Source organism: Hypanus sabinus, unplaced genomic scaffold, assembly GCF_030144855.1.
Source record: "Hypanus sabinus isolate sHypSab1 unplaced genomic scaffold, sHypSab1.hap1 scaffold_124, whole genome shotgun sequence".
NCBI lineage: Eukaryota > Metazoa > Chordata > Chondrichthyes > Myliobatiformes > Dasyatidae > Hypanus > Hypanus sabinus.
This window is the reverse complement of record NW_026779303.1, coordinates 521,882-544,903: the sequence shown is the minus strand read 5'-3', so window position 1 is coordinate 544,903 and position 23,022 is coordinate 521,882. Positions and strand designations below refer to the sequence as shown.

Sequence of the window (23,022 nt, the reverse complement as noted above, 5' to 3'; positions counted from 1 at the left end):
AAAATGCTGGAGGAACACAGCAGGCCAGGCAGCATCTATTAGGAGAAGCACTGTCAACGTTTCAGGCCGCGAACCTTCGTCAGGCAGTCTCAGGCAGTCCTGATGAAGGGTCTCGGCCTGAAACGTCGACTGTGCTTCTCCTTATAGATGCTGCCTGGCCTGCTGTGTTCCACCAATATTTTGTGTGTGTTGTTCCAGGTGTAGTCTATTTGTGCTGATTCGTTTCTAAAGCATTACGATTCATAACAAAATTGGGGCCTGCATCTGGGATATGAACAGCTATGAGGGCGTAGTCATTAATTATCGATTTCATTGGGGAAGTCCCTTTTGATTTATTTGTGTGTGGAAAATCAGCAGTGGATGCTGATTATTGTTTGGAAGCAGCAACCTCTGAGGCATTAGAGGATGCCAGACGGATTGAGTTGTTGAGTCTTGTTAGAAGGTTAAAATTTGTTATGTTGAAATTGACAATGAGGAGGGCACAGTTGCAGAGGGTAACAGCTGAACATTATGTTTCTGAGAGTGTGTTTAAAGTGGAGGAGTTGGAGGTGTTTCCTGAAAGTAAACCTCGTGAGCTTGAGCTCCAGTACGAGTGAGAAAAATTAAAGATGAAGGCTGCAGAAAGGCAGGGGCAGTTTGAGGCTATAGAGGCAGAAAATCAGAGAGGAGGCAGAAAAATAGGGAGGAAGCAGAAAGACAGAGGCTATTCGAGCTGGAAAAGATACAGTGGTTGCAGCAAAGGGGTCTAGCGTTAGACTCTGGTGATGAGTTTGAGGCCAGTCAGGAAATTAAATTGGTACCTCCATTTGATGAGAAAGAGGTTGATGAATACTTCCAGCATTTTGAGAAGGTTGCTTAGAATTTAAAGTGGCCAAAAGAGGGTTGGTTCTCTTACAAAGGGGGAGGCTTAGCAAGCCTATTCTGCTTTGACAGTTGATGAAGCAGCTGATTGTGACATAGTGAAACAGGCTGTGCTCAAAGCTTATGAGTTGGTCCCAGAATCATACAGGCAAAAGTTTAGAAATTTGTGGAAATCTGTGAACCGGACGTATCTAATTTGCTTATGAGAAGTCTGTGTGTTTTGATCGCTGGTGCACATATATGATGATATATATGATGATGATAAATAAATGATGATTTTTAATAGCTTGAAAGAGTTAGTTTTAATTGAAGAATTCAAAAAGTGTGTCCCTGATGACATAAAAACATATTTAGATGAAAAGGATGCTGCCACTTTGCAGGAGTCTGCTAGATTAGCAGATGAGTTTGCTTTAACTCATAAGTTTAAGTTTACCCAGAATAAGAGCTTCCAAAAGAGTAGCAGGGTCACCAGGGTAAACGAGAAATTATAGCTGGGACTAGTGACAAGTGTAAGGATGAAGGGAAGCAGTTGAAAGAGAAATATTCTGGTCTTGCTTGTTACTATTGTAAGTAAGCTGGTCATATGATGGCTAATTGTTCTGTCCTGAAGAAGAAAAAGGAAAAGGAGGCAGTCCCAAATGCCTGTGTACAGTACGTTGAAGCACCTATAAACCCACAGGGTTCTGAACATTCTGTTGAGGCTCAGTTATGGACTGAGAGTTCTGACCGAATTAAGAAGTAGTTGATCATTTTATGTTAAATGGGTTTGTATTAGTAAAGGAAGGGTGAACCCAAGAACCAGTGAAAATTCTTCAAGTTACTGGTGATTCTCAGTCACTTATATTAGACAGCATTCTAAAGTTTGGTGATGAGACTTAACACTGGTGAGGTAAATCTTATTAAAGGCATTGGGGGTGGCATGGTTTCTGTGCCGTTGTACAAGGTAACTTTACTGTCAGGGCTGGTTTTGGGACCTGTTAAAATCGGATTATGCTCCATTTTACCATTGGAAGATGTTGGTTTGCTGTTAGGGAATGACCTAAAATTGTTCCTGCAGTGCTATTGACAACTAAGACAACCGCTGACGACCCACAGATGGATTTTAACATTTATCCTTCCTGCGCAGGAACTCGAAGTATGGCTAAGAAGTCTGCTGATGCAGACGGTTCTGTGCAGCATGATTCTGATATCCATGATAGCCAACATCAGGATTCAGGTTATGATGTCAGGGAATTTCTGCCTTCATTGTTTCAACAGGATTCAGGTCGTAAGTCTGATGAGAAAGATTTATCCCTGTGTAGGAAGGAGTTTATAGCAGAACAGAACCGAGACCCTGAGATTGAAGCTTTAAAAGAAACAACTTTCTCAGATGATGAGATTAAGAAAGTGCCAGCAGGGTATTATCTCAAGGATGGAGTGTCAATGAGGAAGTGGAGGCCACCTGCTATACCAGCGAGTGAGGAATGGGCAATTGTTCACCAAGTTGTAGTTCCTAAAGTTATATGGCTGAAATTTTAACTTTGGCCTGCAGTATGCCATCAGGTCGACATTTTGGAGTGAATAAAACTGTAAACAGTTATGAAATAATTCTACTGGCCTAATTTGAGGAAAGATGTTGTGACCTTTTGCAGAATCTGTCACACTTGTCAAGTTGTGGGTAAACCGAATCAGGTCACGCTAGTGGCCTCACTCTGCCCTATACCTGCATTCGGTGAACCCTTTTTAAAATTTATAGTGAGGGGACCTTTGTCCTTGTTAAAGGAACAGTGGATTGATGGGGATGTACATCTTAACTTGTTAGACATTGTGTAGAAGTTCAAGAATAAACTACAAGTCTGTAGTCCAGTGAGACAAAACTTAAAGATTTCTCAAAACAAAATGAAGTGTTGGTTTGATAAGTTGGCTTTGGAAAGAAAATACCAGGTTGGGGATAAAGTGCTTGCCTTATCTCCAATATTGATGAATCCACTTCAGGCTAAGTTCAATAGACCGCATGAAATAGTCTCTCAAATTAATGATCTGAATAATGCTATTAAAACACCTGACCAACGTAAACTAACACAGGTGGTGCACATAAATATGATAAAGGCTTATTTTGACAAGCAGGCTCCATCTGTGAGTGTTGTTGTCAAATCATATGAATCTGGCAACCCTGAGAATGAAACAATTGACTTGTCTGAGACTTTTCACAAGCCAAACATGGTCCCAGTTAGGCTAATGAACTCAGTTGTTCCAGAAAACATTGTTAACAAGTCGGCTCATCTGCAGCCAAGACAACAACAACAGCTGAAGGAAGTAAGCCTGATGTTTAAAGATTTATTTCCCAATGTTCCCAAGCAAACCACGGTTGCAGTACATGATGTAGATATTGGTCAAGCCAAACCGATTAAACAACACCCATATTGTATGAACGTTGAAAAATGTTAAATTGGCTGAGCAAGGAATTGAATATATGCTGAAAATGGTATTATGAGTCCTTCAGCATCAGATTGGAGCTCACCCTGCATTATTGTGCCTTATCCTGATGGTGGTGTTAGATATTGCACTGATTATGGGAAGGTAAATTCAGTAACTAAACAGATTCCTCTCCTATCCCTAGGGAGGATGATTGCATCATTAAGGTTGGAAAAGCTAAATTTCTTACAAAGATTGATCTGTTGAAAGGGTATTGGTGTGTTTCATTGACGGACAGAGGTAGAGAAATTTCTGCATTTGTGACACCTTCTGGGTTGTGTGAATACAATATTTTTTCTTTTGGAAGGAAAAATGGTCCAGGATCATTCCAGAGAATGATTGATTCTCTAATTCGAGGGTTAGAACATACAGATGCCTATATTGATGACTTAGCCACAGGGAGTGGCACTTGGGAAGAGCATATCACTGCAGTCGAGAAGCCGTTTGACAGGCTTTCCCAGGACAACCTTACAGTTAACTTGGCTAAGAGTGAATTTGGCCATGCCACTGTGACCTGTCTTGGCTATGTTGTACGTCAAAGCAAGTTGGCTCCTGTCCGGGCAAAAGTCCAGACAATTTCTCAAGTTCCTATTCTGACTGCTAAGAAGGCTCTTAGAAGGTTTCTGGGAATGGATGGATATTATCGTAAGTTCTGTAAGAACTTTGCTGCTATCGCTCTTCCTCTGACCAATCTCCTGAAGAAGCGTGAAAAGTATGTTTGGACCGAACCTTGTCGGGAGGCATTTGATCGATTGAAAGTTACTATTTGAGGTTAGGCCAATCAATGTAGTGCTGTCAGCCAATTTCATTAGCAGGTTGGAGCTGTGGGTGGCAACACAAGTCATGGGTGCACAGAGAGTAAAGGAGAGGGCCAAAGAGACAACCCTGTGGGGTATGTGTCCTGATGGTCAGAGAGACAGAGGAGATGGAGCCCACTCTTACCACCTGCCGGCGATCTGACAGGAAGTCCAGGATCCAGCTACACAAGGCAGGGTGAAGGCCGAGGTCTCTGAGCTCCATGTCGATACTTCACGCCTTCGTCTGGCTACTGCTCTGCCCCTGACTGCAAGGAACTGTAGAGAACTTTGGAGAGCAGAGAACATCAGGGAAACAAGCCTCCACTCCATGGACTCTCTCTACACTTCCACTCACTCGGAGAACCAGGCCATGTACTCAAAGATCCTCACAACCTGTACATTCTTCCTGCAAACCCGCTCCCCCATCGGGGAGGAGATACAAAAGCCTTAAAGTGCGTAACACCCGGCTGAAGGACGGCTTCCTGTCTGCAGTTATAAGCCAAATGAATGATAAAATGGACTCGACCTCACAATGTAACTCGACGTGACCCTGCACCATGTGTCTATCTGCACTGCACTTTCTCTGCAGCCATAATGCTTTGTTACAGTTATTGTTTTATCGTATATCAGACCGATGTACCGTTGTTATGTATCGATCTGTGTGGATGGTACGTCAGGGAAGATTTGAACTGTCGTTCAGTACATGATGATAATAAACAAATTCCCCATTTTAATTGTGTGCAAATATTAGACAGACTGAGCTTCTGCTCTGGAACCACAGAAGGAAACTGAACAGTTCTCTTTCTGAGGAACGCAAATAAATAGAAAAGGCTTTAATCTCTCATTACGATCTGCGGTAAGTGGGATCAGGTGACTGGTGGTGGGTCTCCCATATCAATATCAGAATCAGGTTTAATAGCACCGGCATATGTCATGAAATTCGTTCAGAAGTAGAACCTAATTTTTAACAATAGATTTTAACAATTGTGATTTAATATAAGAATATAAATATCACATTGTTAAATTATATAAATAGTACAAAATGAAAAAAAGATATAATAAACTATTTTAACTGTGCTGACTGTTTGACTGACTGGGTTGTTGCTTTGGAAGTAGTGGAGTGAAGCTTAACTGAACTTTACACAATGATGAGAAGCTCAGATAATTATAAAAAGCTAAATTCTCACATAAGTGGGTCAGACACCCAGAAACATCGGCAGCACTTCAGCAGGTAAAAACAGTGGAATGAAACATGCTGAAAATATTGCCGAAAAAAACCATATTGTCCACCACAACGAGAGGACGTGACAGATCCGGATCTCACCGCCTTGTCTGAACGGGGAAAGATGAAGCTACACGTATAGGTAGAGCAGTGACCCGCAGATGCTGCAGATCTGCAGAGAAACGTGAACAGGAAACGGGATCACATGGCCGCTTTGGTCTCTCACCCCCAGACAGATGTCCGTTTACCCACTACTCTGTGGAAAGACGCAAACGCCGCTCACATCTCCACTCACCTTAACTGTATTAGACATTTCAACCCCCAGGAAAAATATATCGTCTGTCCACTCTATCTATTCCTCTCGTAATCTTATAAACGTCCATCCAGTCTCACCCCAGCCTGCGCCGCTCTGGAGAAAACAACACAAGTTTGTCCAGCCTCTCGTTATAGCTCCTGCTCTCTAATCCAGGCAGTGTCCTGGTAAACCTCTTCTGTGCCCTCTCCAAAGCCCCGACATCCTCCCGAGAATGGGGGCGACCAGAACTGTATGAAACACTCCAGATGTGGGCTAACTAGTTTTATAAAATTGTGTTACAAACTGTAGCGTTTTAGAAACAAACCAGCAGCAATAGAGTTCACACTGGAGTCTGGTTTTGATGTTAAAACCATTATCTTTAGTAGTATCGACTGATAATATAGTAACTTAACGAAATAAAGGAAAGTTACCAGTGTTATGTGTATATATGTGTAAATATAACTCCCAGACTATCGAGCGTGAGGGAACAATGCTCAGAGTCTTGAGATGGTAAAGTAGGAAAGTTCAGTAACACACAGAATAAATGATGGGAGAGAGATATTTGTAATCCAGGGTGAAACGTAGAGAAAAGGCCGTTACCTCAAAACAACCACCGTCGAAGTTCTTATCCGCTGAATCCGTCCACCGACGAGTTATCAGCGAAAGTGACCTGTCACAGGAATACCGTCTTCCAGGGGTTACCACACAAAATTCCCAGGCAAGGGTTAACACAAGATATTCCAAAACCCACTCCTATGGATTATACGAAGTGACAGCCACACACATTCGTTGTGGTTCCGTGTACCGATGATCAACCCACTCCTGTGGGCATAGGAGAGTTCCAAGCCTCAGCTGCGACTAACTGAAGCGATCAGCTTTTCCAGTCTCCCTCTCTCCCTCTCCCTCTCCCCCTCCCTCTCCTCTCTCTCTCCCCCTCTCTCTCTCTTCTGGTTCAGTCCACAGTCAGCGCTGTCAGCCTGTGACTGACGTCATAGCCCCGCCTCCTCACGCCGGCGCTCTTAAAGAAACAGTCACAGTACGACCGCAGGCTCGTAACAGCCGCAACACAACTTCCCGACTTTTGAACTCAATGCTTCAACTAATAAAGACAACCACGCCATTTGCCTTCTTAACCACCCGATCAATCTGTGCAGACTCTTTCAGGGAGCGATGAACTTGGAGTCTAAGATCCCTCTGATCATCAACACTGTTCAGGGTTTTACATTTAACAGTGTACTGTCGCATACATTCGACCTACCGAGCTGCCAAGATGATCATCACGAATCAAATCTCACTGAGATTTCTCAGGTCCTGTTGAATTTATTGCCAAGTGCACAAGTACGGGAAGGTACAGGTACAGAGAAACGCTGACTTGTGGCAGCATCACAGGCAAGTACATTCAGATAACACGCGGAACACAAATTATACGATTCTCTTATACGATTCAATTATACGATTATACGATCATCGACAATGTTCAATGTTTTGCGTTTAACAGTGTACTGTCGCATACATTTGCGAGCTGCCAAGATGATCATCACTAATCAAATCTCACTGAGATTTCTCAGATCCTGTTGAATTTATTGCCAAGTGCACAAGTACGGGAAGGTACTGATACAGAGAAACACTGTCTTGTGGCATCACAGGCAAGTACATTCAGATAACACACGGAACACAAATTATACGATTCTCTGTCAGTAACAGTTTATAAATATGTTTTATGTCATTAACGATATTTAAAATACATTGTGTCATGATCAATACTAAAATGTGCATTTGTGTCAATAACAGACTTGGAAATGTTGAATTTGGTCCCTGTCTCCATTCCTCTTGTAATCCACAACCAGCTCCTGTGTTTTTGTCACAATGAGAGAGAGGTTGTTTTCTTGACACCACTGTGTCGGGGTGATGACTTCTTCTCTGTCGGCTGCCTCGTTATTATTTGGGATTCGGTCGATCAATGTTCTGTGGTCAGCAAATCTAATTAGCAGATTGGAACCCGCCACTGCAGACCCACAGTGCACTATGTACTGATTGCAAAGCTACGAAATTGCATGTGAATAGCCTCCCCTCCCCCAACTCCACTCTTTCTGCGTCACCAGCAGACTGGGGCATCACACATCTCGCTGCCTCCGCCAGGACATTAAACTGTGAACAACTGTGGTCAGGGACTGATCTCTGGGGTACTCCAAACGCTACCTCCTTCCAGTCTGAAAACGATCCACTCATCCAGATACACACTACCGGCAGTTTATCATCTCCAACGAAAAAGCCTAATCACCTATTCCCGATGTTCAATACCATAGCTGTCTCTGAGTTTACCACCGTCAAATGCCGCGAGGGACATAATAATCAGAAAGTCTCCAGTCACAGCCGTGTAAATACAATGTGATCTCAGTGGGTGTGTGGCGCATGCTCAGAATGCGAAGGAGACAGACAAACTGAGCCAAGTCACAGACTGATGAAGGGGAGGAATGATCCATTTTGATACAGAGAGGGAAGCAGAGAGTTTGATGTTGTGCCTGATGCCGGAACTGTGGCCAGTTAGAAGTCTTTTTCCTCCAACTTGTTTTGAACTGTGAAAATGTTTTATTTATACGAAGGCACCATGGACGCTAAAGTTATTTGAGTTGAAATGTTGTCCTTCACCCACTGACGTGCTTTGTAAACTTTTAACAGTGTAGAAAAGGCAAAGGATTTGTGTATGGGAATTTTCAAACAGCAACAGGCACGATAGTTCCGGCTGTATCTGTCAGTTCACCAGCGCTTGAATGCCGCCGATCCTTGAATGTGGAGGCGGAGATGCTGGAGAAGACAGCGCCCCATTCGCGACAAGGAGAGCCCGAACACGTGACCATGTCCGTGATCTGATTGGATACATCGCCATGACGTTCCGAGCACTGTGACGTCAATCACTGGCTCTCATTTTGGAAGGGATTCAGTTGGCCATAACAGATACACCAACAGCTTCGCTCTGGGAAGCGGCCGTTCACCTGCTCCGTGTGTGCGAAGAGACTCATTCAGTTAACCCACCTTGTGACGCTCCGGTGTGTTTACAATAAAAAGAGGCCACATTTCTGTCCGGAGTGAGCAAAGAGTTTCACTCAATCATCCCAGCTGCTGCAACACCAGCAACTTCACATCAGGGAGGAAGTTCAAATCAGCTCCGTGTTAAATGTTTAACCATCACGGTGACTGAAGACAGCTGCAGGTTCATGAGGGACTGTTACTGTCAGATTCTGCAGTTCTTGCGGCTGCTCATCGCACCCAGGACTGAACCCTGGTCACTGAGCATTGGAGGAGTCTGTTCTGCTGATGTTAGCCTTAAACTAGACTGGTGTTTTAATATTGTGGATCTGTGAAAGATAAATCAGTTCTGTATCAAATCCCGCGTCTCAGGTACTTACTCTCTCTACCACACTCACACTGTATACTAGGGAGGCCACTCGGCCCATCTGGTCCCTGCCCAAGTTTCATTTCCATATCAGTATATGCCGTTCCCCTTTCACTCTCCCTGAGATTACAGGTTGCAACTAGTCACCACTCTGTGGGATAGGAGATTTCCCTTGAATTTCATAAAATCACAGAAATCTATAACATATTACCGATGCTTTGGCCCAGAATGTTGTGCCGACCATGTAATTTACTCCAGAAACAGCCTAGAATTACCCTACCGCATAGCCACCTATTTTCCTAAGCTCCATGTACCTATCTAAAAGTCTCTTAAAAGTTCCTATTGTATCCGCCTCTACCACCGTCGCTGGCAGTGCATTCCACACACACACCACTGCTTAAAAAAATTAGCTCTGACATCTCCTCTGTACCTACTTCCAAGCAGCATAAATCTATGCCCCCTCGTGTTAGCTGTTTCAGCCTGGGAAAAAGCCTCTGACTATCCACACGACCAATGCCTCTCATCATCTTATCCACCTGCATGAATTCCCTGCATGATTGTCTCCGGGCTGAACAAGACGATGAGCTCACTGTGGTTGTGACGTTGTTCAGGGCTCCGGACGAAGTTGGTTAAACTCCTTCTTCGCCGCTCTTTTCAACGTTTTGGGTCATTTTCACCAATTTTAAAGGACTGTGCTCAGACAGCTGGGTTGTTGCAATTGTTACGTACCAGCAGCAATAGATCACTAATGGAGTCTGGTTTCGATGTGAAAACCACTATCTTTATTAGTATCTACTCCAAATATAAAAGATTAAACGAAATGAACAGAAGTTAACAGTGTAATGCGTATATATAGCTCCCAAACTATCAAGCTTGGGAAACAATGCTTAATGTCTCCAGATGGTAACGTGGAAAAGTTTAGTAATCCACGGAATAAGTGAGTGAAAGGAGAGATTTATAAATCCACACGATCATGTAGAGAGAAGGCAATTACGAAGAATTCCACACACATTCCACGCTGGGTAAACGAAATAACAGTCGCCGAAGATCTTATCCGTCGATTAGTTCCGAAATCCACTTAGAAATATCACCAGGTGACAGTGACAGGAATATCGTTTCCAAGTGATTACCACAGAACACTCGGATTCCAGGTAAGGGCCAACAAAAGAGATACCACAGGATACTCCAGCAAATCCACACATATGGATGATACGAAGTGACAGTCACACATCCGTTGTGCACTGCGTGCCGATAATCAACCCGATCTTCTGGGCGTGGAAGAGCTCCAACCTTAGAAGTGGCAAGCTGAAGTTCCAACAGCTTGTGCCTGTGTGTGTGTCTGTCTCTCCTCTCTCTCTCTCACTCTCTCTCTCTCTCTGTCTCTCTCTCTCTCTCTCTCTCTGTCTCTCTCTCTCTCTGTCTCTCTCTCTGTCTCTCTCTGTCTCTGTCTCTCTCTCTCTCCCCTCTCTCCTCTCTCTCTCTCTCTCTCTCTCTCTCTCTCTCTCTCTCTCTCTCTCTCTCTCTCTCTCTCTCTCCTCTCTCTCTCTCTCTCTCTCTCTGTCTCCCTGTCTCTCTCTCTCTCTCGCTGCCGCAGTGTGTGACTGACGTTACAGTCCCGCCTCACTCAGGCACTTAAAGCGACATTCACAGTGAACGAATCTGCGGTCTCGCAACACAATGCTCCACTAAATTCTGACAGCAGACGAGCGAGTGAAACTTCGAGTCAGAAACCAAAGTGTTGCCAGCCTGAGTCAGGGCTTTGGGGCTCCAGAGAGAGATGGGGTCTAGAGTTTAAGAGGAGGAGGAATCAAACCAGCAGGATGTGGCTACAAAAAGAAAGATCAGAAACATTTGGAAACTGGTTGACCTAAAGAAATGTGGTTAATTTCTGCAAAACTCTGGTGGAAATCAACAGATCCGGAAGCAAATGTGGAGATAGGCCGCGCCGCTTCTGCACGCTTAGGCTGTGTACTACGCTGCTTAGTTGCTGCTTGAACTACAGAGTTCCTCCAGCATTGTGTGTGTGTGCGTCGCTGTATTCCCAGCAACTGCAGAATCTCCTGTGTTTTATAACTGCATTTTTCTTTGGCATATGATACACTTTGATATTGAGTATATTGTTTATGGGAGCCGCTTTCTGCGTTAAAACAGCTGCAGAATTTTCTATACACACACGAAAAAAATGAGGTATGTATATTGAAACAGTGCCTGCAGAAATCTTTAATGGCAGTATGATTACCCATAAGGCAGTGCATTTAAAATTTCGCTTACTCTGAAGCACCGAACAAATGCGCAAGCGTCAGGGTTGACGACGTCCCCAAGTATCACGCATGCGCACAGTGCACAGAAGGCCTTGCAAATACCGAGAGCAGGTAAGAGCGATCCTCTACGTTTTTAAATAAACAGCGACTGAGGGACGATTCCTGTGAAATCCGGACACCGTTACCCGCAATCCCGGGACAGTCCTGCTCAATCTCCTCTCTCTCAGCCCCACGATCCGTACACGGGCCCCGGGGAGCTTCCGGCTGATGAGGGAATGGGAACCGATGGATCTCTCAGACAGAGTTGAGCTCCAGCTATCTAAATGCAAGGATCAGGAACTCGGAGAAAAATCTTTTACATCACCAGTTGAGAAAATCAGCTTTGTTCTTTCCTCAATCACAAACAAGAGAACATCTGCAGATGCTGGATTGCATCTGGATTGCTGGCAACATAAATTGCTGGATGAACTCAGCTTTAGTACACTTTTCCATAGATGCTGCCCGGCCTGCTGAGTTCCTCCAGCATTTTGTATGTGTTCTTGTTGTGGACTTTTCTACCGGTGAGAATATGTTTTGTCCCATTCTCTTTGGATACATAATGATATCAAACACCTTTGTCCTGGGCAACAAGTAACTTTCACATCACAAATGTGCCGGACTCCAATGAGACAGACTACTGCCCTTCCCTTCATATTCATTGGCATTACCATCACTGTAAGTCACATGGGGGAGACTTCAGGGAAAATATTTATGTAGAATACAGAAACTGGTGATACCTGTGTGCATTGTTGGTGATGAAAAATTGCTGGAGAATTTGCAAGGTGGAAGAAGTGGAGTTATATTTGGAAATCTGACTTTTTAAACATAATTTAGCAAGCAAACCACATATGGACAGTATGCAAAAGTTTTGTTGAGAAAATCCTTCATTTCCGGTTACAAGCCTGCTACATAGGTTGTGTGAGAGTGCAGATGAACTAGACTGGACCCAGAGGAGATCAAAGTTCCTATTGACAGTGATTTGCTAGCTCATAAGATGAATACCTCTCTGTATAAAACTCACTGTGCACATATTGTCACTGGCAACAAAATGCACAGTACAAGATTTATGTGCACACTGGTTATTCCAAATTAGAGGAGATATTAGAGGGAAGGAGGGGAGACATCCAGTGTCCCTGATGCCTTCACAGACAAGATGTGCATCCAGCTGCAGCTTGTAACCCTGCACTTTAAGGTGTTGGAACTTGAGGTAGATGAATTCCACATCATCCGGCAGTTGGATGTGGTGATGGATGTGACATGAAGTGAGGTGAGTTGCACCTAAGGTGCAGGGCACAGGAAACTGTGTGAGAGTCAGGAAGGGGAATGTGGTTAAATGGTCATCATTGAATAATCTTATGGCCATCCCCCACAACAACAGGTAGACCACTTTAGAAAGTGTTGTGGGGAGAATTAACTGGCAGAGGAAAATCAAAGGGGTGATAGGGGATTCGTTAGTTAGGGGGACAGAACAAAAGGCGACTAATATTTTAGGCTTGCTAGATGTAGCGTCGTGTGGGGGGGGGGGGCGATATGATTAAAATAAGTTGTAGGGGGAATGAGAGCCAGAATGACAGAACAGATAGTGGAGAGGGTGAATCGAATTGAATTGACTTTATTACATAAATACTTCATAAACATGAGAGGGAGAAAACTACATTACATCTCCTTCTAAATCTGCAATGTGTAATTTATAGTAATTTATAATAGATAGTTTGTACATAGGACAGTCAATATAACATCGAAATGCAATTGTATCTGCATGAATTAATCAGTTTGATGACCTGGTGGAAGTTGACGTCCCTGGGCCTGTTGGTCCTTTTGCTGTGATACCGTTTCCTGGATGGTAGCAGCACGAACAGTTTGTGGTTGTGGTGAATTTGGCTCCCAATATCCTTTGGGCCCTTTTTACACACGTGTCTGTGTAAATGTATTGAATGGCAGAAAGTTCAGAACTACGGATGCGCTGGGCTGTCCACACCACTCTCTGCAGGTTCCTGTGATTAAGGGAAGTACAGTTCCCATACCAGGCAGTGATGCAGCCAGTCAGGGTGCTCTCAATTGTTTCCCTGTCGAAAATTCCTAGGATTTCGCCCCATCCGGAACTTCTTCAGCCATCTGAGGTGGAAGAGGTGCTGCTGTGCTCTTTTCACAACACAGCCGGTATGTACAGACAATCTGAGATGCCTGGTGACGTTTATGCCGAGGAACTTAAACCTGTTCACCTTCTCAACCCCAGATCCAATGAAGTCAGTATCAACCCCAGATCCAATGATATCAGCCTGTCTCCTTTCCTCCTGTCATCCACAATCAGCTCCTTTGTTTTGGTGACAGTGCGGGAGAGTTTGTTTTCTTGACCAGTCAGAATAATTGCTGGCAGAGTCAGCAATGAAATGGTTGAGCATGGTGCGATGAATGTGCTGAGCTGTGTATGTCACAATGCAAGAAGCCTCGTAAGAAAGCCAGATGAGCTCAGGACAGGGAATTGTGATATTGTAGCCATTATTGGGACTTGTTTACACCCAACAGTCTGAGGAATTTAGAGGAACAAATTTGTAGAGAGATCACAGACCATGCCAAGGAACAAAGGATTATTCAGTAAGTGATTTTAACTTTCCATATATTGACTGGGACTCCCATACTGTGAAAGGACTAGATGGAGTAAAGTTTGTCAAATGTGCCCTTAGTACGTAGAATTCCCGACGGAGAAGTGTGCAATAAGCTGTTAGGAAATGATCCAGGGCTGCTGACAGAATTTAGTAAACATCATACCATGAGATTCAAAGTAATGTTGGAAAAAGAGAGGTCTGGACCACGGGTTGAGATTCTAAATTGGAGAACAGTCAATTTTGATTGTATCAGAAAGGATCAGACAAGTGTGGTTTGGGACAGGCTGTTTCCTAGCAACGGAGTATTTGTAAGTGGGAGGCCTTCAGAAGTGAAATTTTGAGGATATAGAGCTTGCATGTGCCTGCCAAAGTAAAAGTTGAAAGGTAACTGGTCCAGGGAACCTTGATTTTCAAGAGAAATTGAAGCCCCGGATATTTTGTTCCTCTAAAAGCCTCAGAATGTTGGGTGCTACTGAGATCCATTAATGACTACAAATCACAATTCCACACACTGAGCTCATCTGACTTTTTTGTTGTCATCTTCTGTTAGGTTCTAAAAGCTTCCGAATAGTTTTTGCTCTTTTGTTTGCCCTCTGTTTGACTTTTATGTTGGCTCTGGCTTCTCATTCCAGCCACTGTTGTGTCCTCAATTTTTACAGTTCTTTGGGATATATTGATCACTCAGCTCTTGCTTGCAATTGCCCTATCTATACTCTCATGGTATTCTATACTTCTAACAAGTCGTCAGTCCAATGTATAATTTCTTTGTGTATGTTTGGAGCCTTTTTTAGGTGCATATGATGATGAGGGGCATTGATCGTGTGGATAATCAGAGGTTTTTTTTCCCAGGGCTGAAATGGTTAACACGAGGGCATAATTTTAAGGTGCTTGGAAATAGATACCGAGGCAATGTCAGGGGTAAGGTTTTTTTTTACACAGATAGTGGTCGGTGCGTGGAATGTATGCCAGCAGTGGTTGACAAAGCAGATACAATGGGGTCTTTTAACAACCTCTTGGATAGGTACATGGAGCATAGAAAAATAGAGGGCTGTGCGCTAGGGAAATTCTAGGCAGTTTCTAGTGTAGGTTAAATGGTCGGCACAGGACTGTGGGCCAAAGAGCCTGTAATGTGCTGTAGATATCTCTGTTCTATGTGAAGGAGCAAAGCAACTTTGGTTATTCGCCGGTCCTCTATTACCACCCCCGTCACTAAAGATGACTTAATTATCTCTGCTGGGGCCCCTACAATTTCTGCTCTTGCCTCCCACAGGGACTGAGGGAGCTCCTGGCGATACCCTGGAGATTTATCCACCCTAATCTGCCTCAGGATGGGAACCACCTCCTCTGCTTTAGTGTGTTCGGGGTCCACGATGTTAATGCTGCTTTTCCACACTTCCATTGACTTTGTATCCCATTTGCTGAGGAAACAGAGATGAAAGAAAATGAGGATCTCCCTCTCTGCTTTGTTTCCACACATGGATTGCCACGCTGGTCTTCCAGACGACCAACTTTCTCCCTTGCAATACTTTTGCTCTTAATCTATCACTAGAATCCCTGAGGATTATCCTTCATCTTTTCTGTGAGGGCAACCTCAGAATCAGAATCAGACTTTAATCGCCAAGTACCTGTACACATACAAGGAATTTACTTCCAGCAGATGTTGCCTCCCTGCTCATAACAATAATAATGATAAATATAAATGAAACTATAGATTATACATACAGGTAGTGCAATCCAAGTAATAGTTAGCCGACAGTTAACTGGCAGTCAACTGTTCAGCAAAGTGACCGCAGTAAGGAAAAAACTTCTCCAGTGCTTATTAGTCTTAGTCCGGAGGGATCTGAGGTGCCTTCCAGACGGAAGCAGTTCAAACAGTCCATGCGCAGGATGGAAGGAGTCCTTTATGATATTCCCCGCCCTCTTCTTCAACCTGGAAGAGTACAGGTCCACAATAGAGGGCAGGGAGGCTCCAATGATGCGCTCGGCATCTTCTTTTAGCCATCCTGATTTATTTCTTATAGCACAGAACACTAGAGGGGAATTCTAGGCAGATTCTAGAGAAAGTTACATGGCTGTCACAACATCTTAGGCTGAATGGCCTGGAATATGCTGTAGATTTCTATGTTGAACAACCAATTAACTTCTCTTCTTTAACCTGTGCAGGGTCCATGATTTTAATGCGGCTTTTCCACACTCCCATAGAATCTTTGTCCATCTCCTAATAAATAGAGATGAAAAATTATTTAAGATCTCCCCCATCTGCTTTGGTTCCACACGTGGATTGCCATTCCGGTCTTCCAGAGGACCAACTTTGTGCCTTGCAATGCTTTTGCTCTTAATCTATCTCTAGAATCCCTGAGGATTATCCTTCATCTTTTCTGTGACAGCAACCTCATGCCTTCTTTTAGCCATCCTGATTTATCTCTTATGTGTTCTCTTGCATTTCTTATACTCCATAAGAAACTGCCTGTCGATCCCTGTTATGCAATTCCATTTTGTGCTTCACCAGGGTCTCAATATCTCTTGCAAACCAAAGTTCCCTACATTTTCTATCTTTACCTTTTATTCTGGCAAGGAGATACCCACTTTGTACTTTCAAAATTTCGCTTTGAAGGCCTCCCATTTACCAAGCACACCTTTGCCATAAAGCAGCCTGTCCCAATCCACAGTTGCCAGATCCTAGTGTTGATTCCAGGTGTGGATCCATGTCCTGAACACATCCACCTTTCCTATGCTGCTCCTTGTATTGTAATATACAGGGCTCAGCATATTCACTGCACCACGCTCAACTTTTTCATTCCTGTCTTTGAGGACTGAACAACTTCTGTCTCCACAACCTCTCCACTACCTGTTCTGTTATTCAGGCTCCCATTCCCCCTGCAACTTTGGTTTAACCATCCTTATCCTCACCTCCCAGCATGCAGCTCTATCAGCCCTTTGGCTTTCTGCTCCCAGATCGATAAAAAGGAGGTACAGGCAGATAGGAACAAATGGAGTACTTATGAAATACAGGAAATTCAAGTGAACACTTATGAAAGAAATAAAAGAAGGCATCAGGTTGCCCCAGCAGACAAGGTGAAGGAGAATCCTCAGGGATTCTGCAGATATGTTAGTAGCAAAAAGATTGCAAGGGAAAAAAATTAATCCTCTGCAGGATCAGAATGATAATCCATATGAGGAGACAAAATAGATGTGGGAGATTTATTTTGCATCCGTATTGACTCAGGAGATGGACACAGAGTCTGTAGAAGTGAGGCAAAGCAGCATCAACTTCATGGACCCTGTACAGATTACAGAGGTGGAGGGGTTTGCTGTCTTCAGGTAAATTAGTGTGGATCAATCCCCAGGGCCTGACAAGTTGTTCCTTAGGATCCTGCGGAGGACAAGTGCCAAAACTGTATGGGCACAAGCACAGATATTTAAATAATCTTAAGTGGCAGGTGAGGTACTGGAGGATCGGAGGACAGCCGATATTGTTCTGCTGTTCAAGGAAGGCTCTAAAAATAAACTGAGAAATTGCACATTGGTGAGCTTGACATCAGTAGTGGGAAAGGTCTTGGAATGTTATGTGCAGGAACCCGATATATAAGTATTTGGATCGATGTGGACTGATTAAGGATAAACAGCGTGCATGGTAGGTCATGTCTAACCAATCTTATAGAGTCTCTCGAGGAAGTTATCAGGGAAATGGATGAAGGCAAAGCAGCAGATGTTGTCCACATGGACTTTAGCAAGGCACTTGACAAAGTCTCATATGGGAGGTTTGTCAAGAAGGTTCGGTCACTCAGCATTCAAGATGAGACAGTAAATTGGATGAGACACCGTCTTTGGGAGAAGCCAGAGTGTGGTAGCAGATGGTTGCCTCTCTGACTGGAACCTGCGACTAGTGGTTGCCACAGGGATCAGTACTGGATCTGTTGTTGTTTGTCATCTATATCAGTAATCTGGATGATAGTGTGGTTAACTGGATCATCAGATTTGTGGATGACACCCAAGATTGGTGGTGTAGTGGACAGTGAGGAAGACTATCATGGCTTGCAGTGTGATCTGGACCAGCTGGGAAAATGGTTTGAAAAAGGGAAAATGGAATTTAATGCAGACCAGTGTGAGTTATTGCACTTTGGTATGACCTACCAAGGGAGGTCTTTCACAGTTACTGGTTGGGCACGGAGGAGTGTTGTAGAAGAAAGGGACCTGGGAGTACAGGTCCTTAATTAACTGAAATTTGTATCACAGTCAGATAGAGACGGAAAAAAAGATTTCAGCCCAATGGCCTTCATGAACCAAAGTACTGACAACAATAGATGGATTTTATGTTCACTTGTAGAAGACATTGTTGAGGCCTAATTTAGAGTATTGTGTGTAGTTTTGGTCACCTGCCTACAGGAAAGCTGTAAAAGAGGTTCAGAGAGTTCAGAGAAAATTCACAATAAAGTTGCCAGGTCTGGAGGACTTGGGTTATAAGGAAAGATTGAACAGGTCCAGACTTTATTCCTTGGAATGTAGAAGATTGAGGTGAGATTTGATTGTGATAGAGGGCATAGATAGTGTAAATGCAAGCTGGCTTTCTCCACTGAGATTGGGTGGGACTACAACCAGAGGCCATGGGTTAAGGGTGAAAGGTGAAATGTTATGTGGAACATGAGGGGAAACTTCTTCACACAGACAGTCATCTGGGTGTGGAATGAGCAGCCAGCACGACTGGTGCATGCGAGATCCATTTCAACATTTAAGAGGTTTGTGTAGGTACCTGGATGGTAAGGGTATGGGAGTGGGCAATTTAAATAGTTCGGCATAAACTAGATGGCCCAAAGTGCCTGTTTCTGTGTTGTAATTTTCAATGACTGTGACAAAAACCTGAAATAATACAAAAATTCACTCTAAATCCTTTTTAACAGACGTGCGGACCAACCATTCATCTCAGCAGGAATTTTTTTATATGGTGTTAAAACTGTGGCATGTTAAGTTAATAATACATAAAAGAAAATCCCAGTTGCACGTCAAGAAAGACTATTTGTGTGAGACTGTTTCAGTTACTGTGGGGCCAGGCACCCATGCAGCTCAGCAGGAGGAGGTAATAATACCAATGGAGAGAGTCAAACTGAGCGTAGGTTCAAATTGGAGATGGCCAAAAGCCCCATTCTTATAGAGACAGGAAGAGCATCAGAGAATTGATGGTCATTCCAGATACCAGCACTCTGCCCAGTCAGGAGATGATATCTCTGTCCAGCTTGTTTTGAACCTCACTGTAACCGTGTGATACCAGATCAAACCTTGGCAACTCAAGTAATCTCATCTGAAATGTTGTCCTACACCCATTGATGGATTTTGCAAATCTTTTTACAGGTTAAATACAAGAAGGAATTTGTCTCCAGGAAGCTCAAACATGACACGCCAGTTTTGCTGTCTCTGTCTAGATATTTAAGAAGTGGAGCAAGGGATTCAATCGACCATTCTTCATGCTCAGACAGTGGGGACAGATTCACTCGGTTAACTGACCAACTGGCATGTCCGTCATTTTACACAGGAGAAAGGCCATTCACCTTCTCAGACAGTGGGAATGGATTCACTCGGTCATTTCAACTGAAGGTACATTAGCAAGTTCACACTGGGCAAGGCCATTCATCTGTTCTGTGGGTGAGAAAGGATTCACTCAGTTTTCCCACCTGTGGACACACCAGTCAGTTCACACCAGGCAGAAGCTGGTCAACTGCTGAATTTCTGGGAAAGGATTCACTCAGTCATCTGACTTAATGGCTCACCAGGGAGTTCACATCAGGGAGCGGCCATTCACTTGCTCAGTCTGTGGGAAGAGATTCATTAAATCATCCCACCTGCTGAGTCATCAGCGAGTTCACACTGGGGAGAAGCCGTTCACCTGCTCAGAATGTGGGAAGAGATTCTCTGAGTTATCCAACCTACAGAATCATCAGCGAGTTCACACTGGGGAGAAGCCGTTCACCTGTTCAGAATGTGGGAAGGGATTCACTCAGTCATCCCACCTGCAGAGACACCAGCGAGTTCACACTGGGGAGAAGCCGTTCACCTGCTCAGACTGTGGGAAGAGATTCACTCACTTATGCAACCTACAGAATCATCAGCCAGTTCACACTGGGGAGAGGCCATTCACCTGCTCAGAATGTGGGAAGGGATTTACTCAGTCATCCAGCCTACTGAGTCATCAGCGAGTTCACACAGGGGAGAGGCCATTCACCTGCTCAGAATGTGGGAAGGGATTCACTCAGTCATCCCATCTGAAGGTTCATCAGCGAGTTCACACTGGGGAGAAGCCATTCATCTGCTCAATCTGTGGAAAGGGATTCACTGATTCATCCACCCGGCAGAAACATCAGCAAGTTCACACTGGGGAGAAGCCGTTCACTTGCTCAGTCTGTGGGAAGGGATTCACTCAGTCGTCCCAACTACTGGCTCACCAGTCAATTCACAATGGGGAGTGGCCATAGTTATGAATCCCTGGGTTTCGTTTGCTGTGGGCTGTCATTTTAAGAGAGAGCGAGAGAGATTAAGAAGGTGAATCAGTCTGACTTGCAGCTTGTTTACATTGCTCGCAGCTTGTTTCCTTTTAACCAAGGACACAGACAATCAGAGTCAGACGGAGATGAAGGAGGAAAAATGGAAGGATCGAAACCAGGGAACTAGAGGCCAAGGGTCACTGTTTGGAACTTTCCTATGCCCACAAGGGTGGGTTAATTATCGATTCACCATACATCGTATGTGTAGTTGTCACCGCGTTTGATCCATAGGAGTGGATCTGATTTGTGGTGTCCTATGAAGACCACAGATGTGTTAACCCTTCCCTGGGTGTGGTGTGGTAATTCACTTGAAGATGATACCGCTTGTGACAAGTCACTTTCGGTGATAAATCTTATGAGGGTTTGGAATGACGACAAATAAAATCGACAGCGACTGTTGTGTGGTTTTACCACCATGGAACCTGTGGAATTCAACATAATTGCCTTCTCTCAACATTTACCCTGGATTACAAATCTCTCTCTCATCACCTGAACTTTCATACTTTGCTATCTCAAGAATCCAAGCCTTGTTTCTCCAGAGCTCAATAGTTTGGGAGTTTTATTTAAACACATATATACACATAACATTATTAACTTTTGTTTATCTTGCATAAGTTACTATATTACAAGTAGATTCTAATAAAGATAGTTTTAACATTAAAAACAGACTCCAGGTATAGTCTATTGCTGCTGGTTCATTTCTAAAACGTTATGATTCGTAACAAAATTGGGGCCTGCATCCAGTATATGAACAGATTTGGGGGCATATTCATTAATTATCAATTTCATCCCTTTTCATTTATTGGTGTGTGGAAAATCAGCAGCAATGGATGCTGACCAACCTCTGAGGCATTAGAGGATGCCAGAAGGATTGAGTTGTTGAGACTTGCTAGAAGGTTAAAACTTGCTAAGGTGAAATTGACAATGAGGAGGGCACAGATGCAGAGGATAATAGCTGAACATTATGTATCTGAGGGTGTGTTTAAAGTGGAGGAGTTGGAGGTGTTTCCTGAAAGTAAACCTAGTGAGCTTGAGCTCCAGTACAAGTGAGAAAAATTAAACTGGAGGCTGCGGAAAGGCAGAGGCAGTTTGAGGCTAGAGAAGCAGAAAAAAACAGAGAAGAGGCAGAAAAATAGAGGGAGGAAACAGAAAGACAGAGGCTGTTTGAGCTGGAAAAGATAAAGAGGTTGCAGCAAAGGAGTCCAGCGTTTTTCTCTGGTGATAAATTTGAGGCCAGTTGGGAAGTTAAATTGGTCCCTCCATTTGACGAGGCAGAGATTGATAAATACTTTCAGCATTTTGAGAAGGTTGCTCAGAGTTTAAAGTGGCCAGAAGGGGTTTGGCTTATTCTCTTACAAAGTGTAATTAAGGGGAAGGCTCAGCAAGCCTATTCTGCTTTGACAGTTGATGAAGCAGCTGATTATGACATAGTGAAACAGGCTGTGCTCAAAGCAACGAGTTTGTTCCAGAATCATACAGGCAAAAGTTTAGAAATTTGAGGAAATCCGTGAACCAGACTTTTATGGAATTTGCTTATGAGAAGATAGTGTGTTTTGACCGCTGGTGCACATATAAAAATGTGAATGATGATTTTAACAGCTTGAAAGAGTTGGCTTTAATTGAAGAATTCAAAAGGTGCGTCCCTGATGACATAAAGACATATTTAGATAGAAAGGATGCTGCCACTTTGCAGGAGTCTGGGAAACAGTTGAAGGAGAAATATTCTGGTCTTACTTGTTACTATTGTAAGAAAGCTGGACATGTGATGGCTGATTGTTCAGTCCTGAAGATGAAAAAGGAAAAGCAGGCAGTCCCAAATGCCCGTGGTCAGTATGTTGAAGCACCTATAAATCCGCAGGGTCCTGAACATTCTATTGAGGCTCATTTGAGGTCTGAGAGGTCTGACCGAGTTAAGAAGGGATTAGATCATTTTATGTCAGATGGGTCTGTATTAGTAAAGGAAGGGTCAACCCCGGTAACAGTGAACATTTTTTGAGTTACTGGGGCTTCTCAGTCACTTATATCAGACAGTGTTCTAAAGTTTGGTGAAGATTCTAACATTGGTGAGGTAAATCTTATTAAAGTCATTCGGGGCGACATGGTTTCCGTGCCATTGCACAAGGTAACTTTACTGTCAGGGTTCGTTTCAGGACCTGTTAAGATCAGATTATGCTCCAGTTTACTGGTGGAAGATGTTAGTTTGCTGTTAGGGAATGACCTGGCAGATTGTAAAGTTGTTCCTGCAGTGCAGTTGACAACTAACCCAACCACTGACGAGCCACAGATGGATTTTAACATTTATCCTTCCTGCACAGGAACTCGAAGTATGGCTAAAATGTCTGCCGATGCGGGAGAGCTTACAGCAGAACAGAACCTAGACCCTGAGATTGAAGCTTTAAAAGAAACAGCCCTCTCAGATGATGAGACTGAGAAAGTGCCAGCAGGGTGTTACTTCAAGGATGGTGTGTTAATGAGGAAGTGGAGGCCACCTGCTATACCAGCGAGTGAGGAATGGGAAATTGTTCACCAAGTTATAGTTCCTTAAGTTTATAGGGCTGAA

The 23,022-nt window shown here is 43.7% G+C and overlaps 1 protein-coding gene across 1 annotated transcript in view; it reads left to right on the top strand.

Annotated features, from left to right (window-relative positions):
• Positions 1-18,999: 18,999 nt before the first annotated feature.
• Positions 19,000-23,022, top strand: part of LOC132386637 (zinc finger protein 271-like) — an 89,402-nt gene continuing 85,379 nt past the window's right edge. Inside the window, exons 1-2 of the mRNA XM_059958932.1 lie at positions 19,000-20,392; positions 22,494-22,584. Of these exons, the coding sequence (XP_059814915.1) occupies positions 19,683-20,392; positions 22,494-22,584 (801 nt within the window). The 5' untranslated portion in view covers positions 19,000-19,682. The remainder of the gene's footprint in view (positions 20,393-22,493; positions 22,585-23,022) is intronic.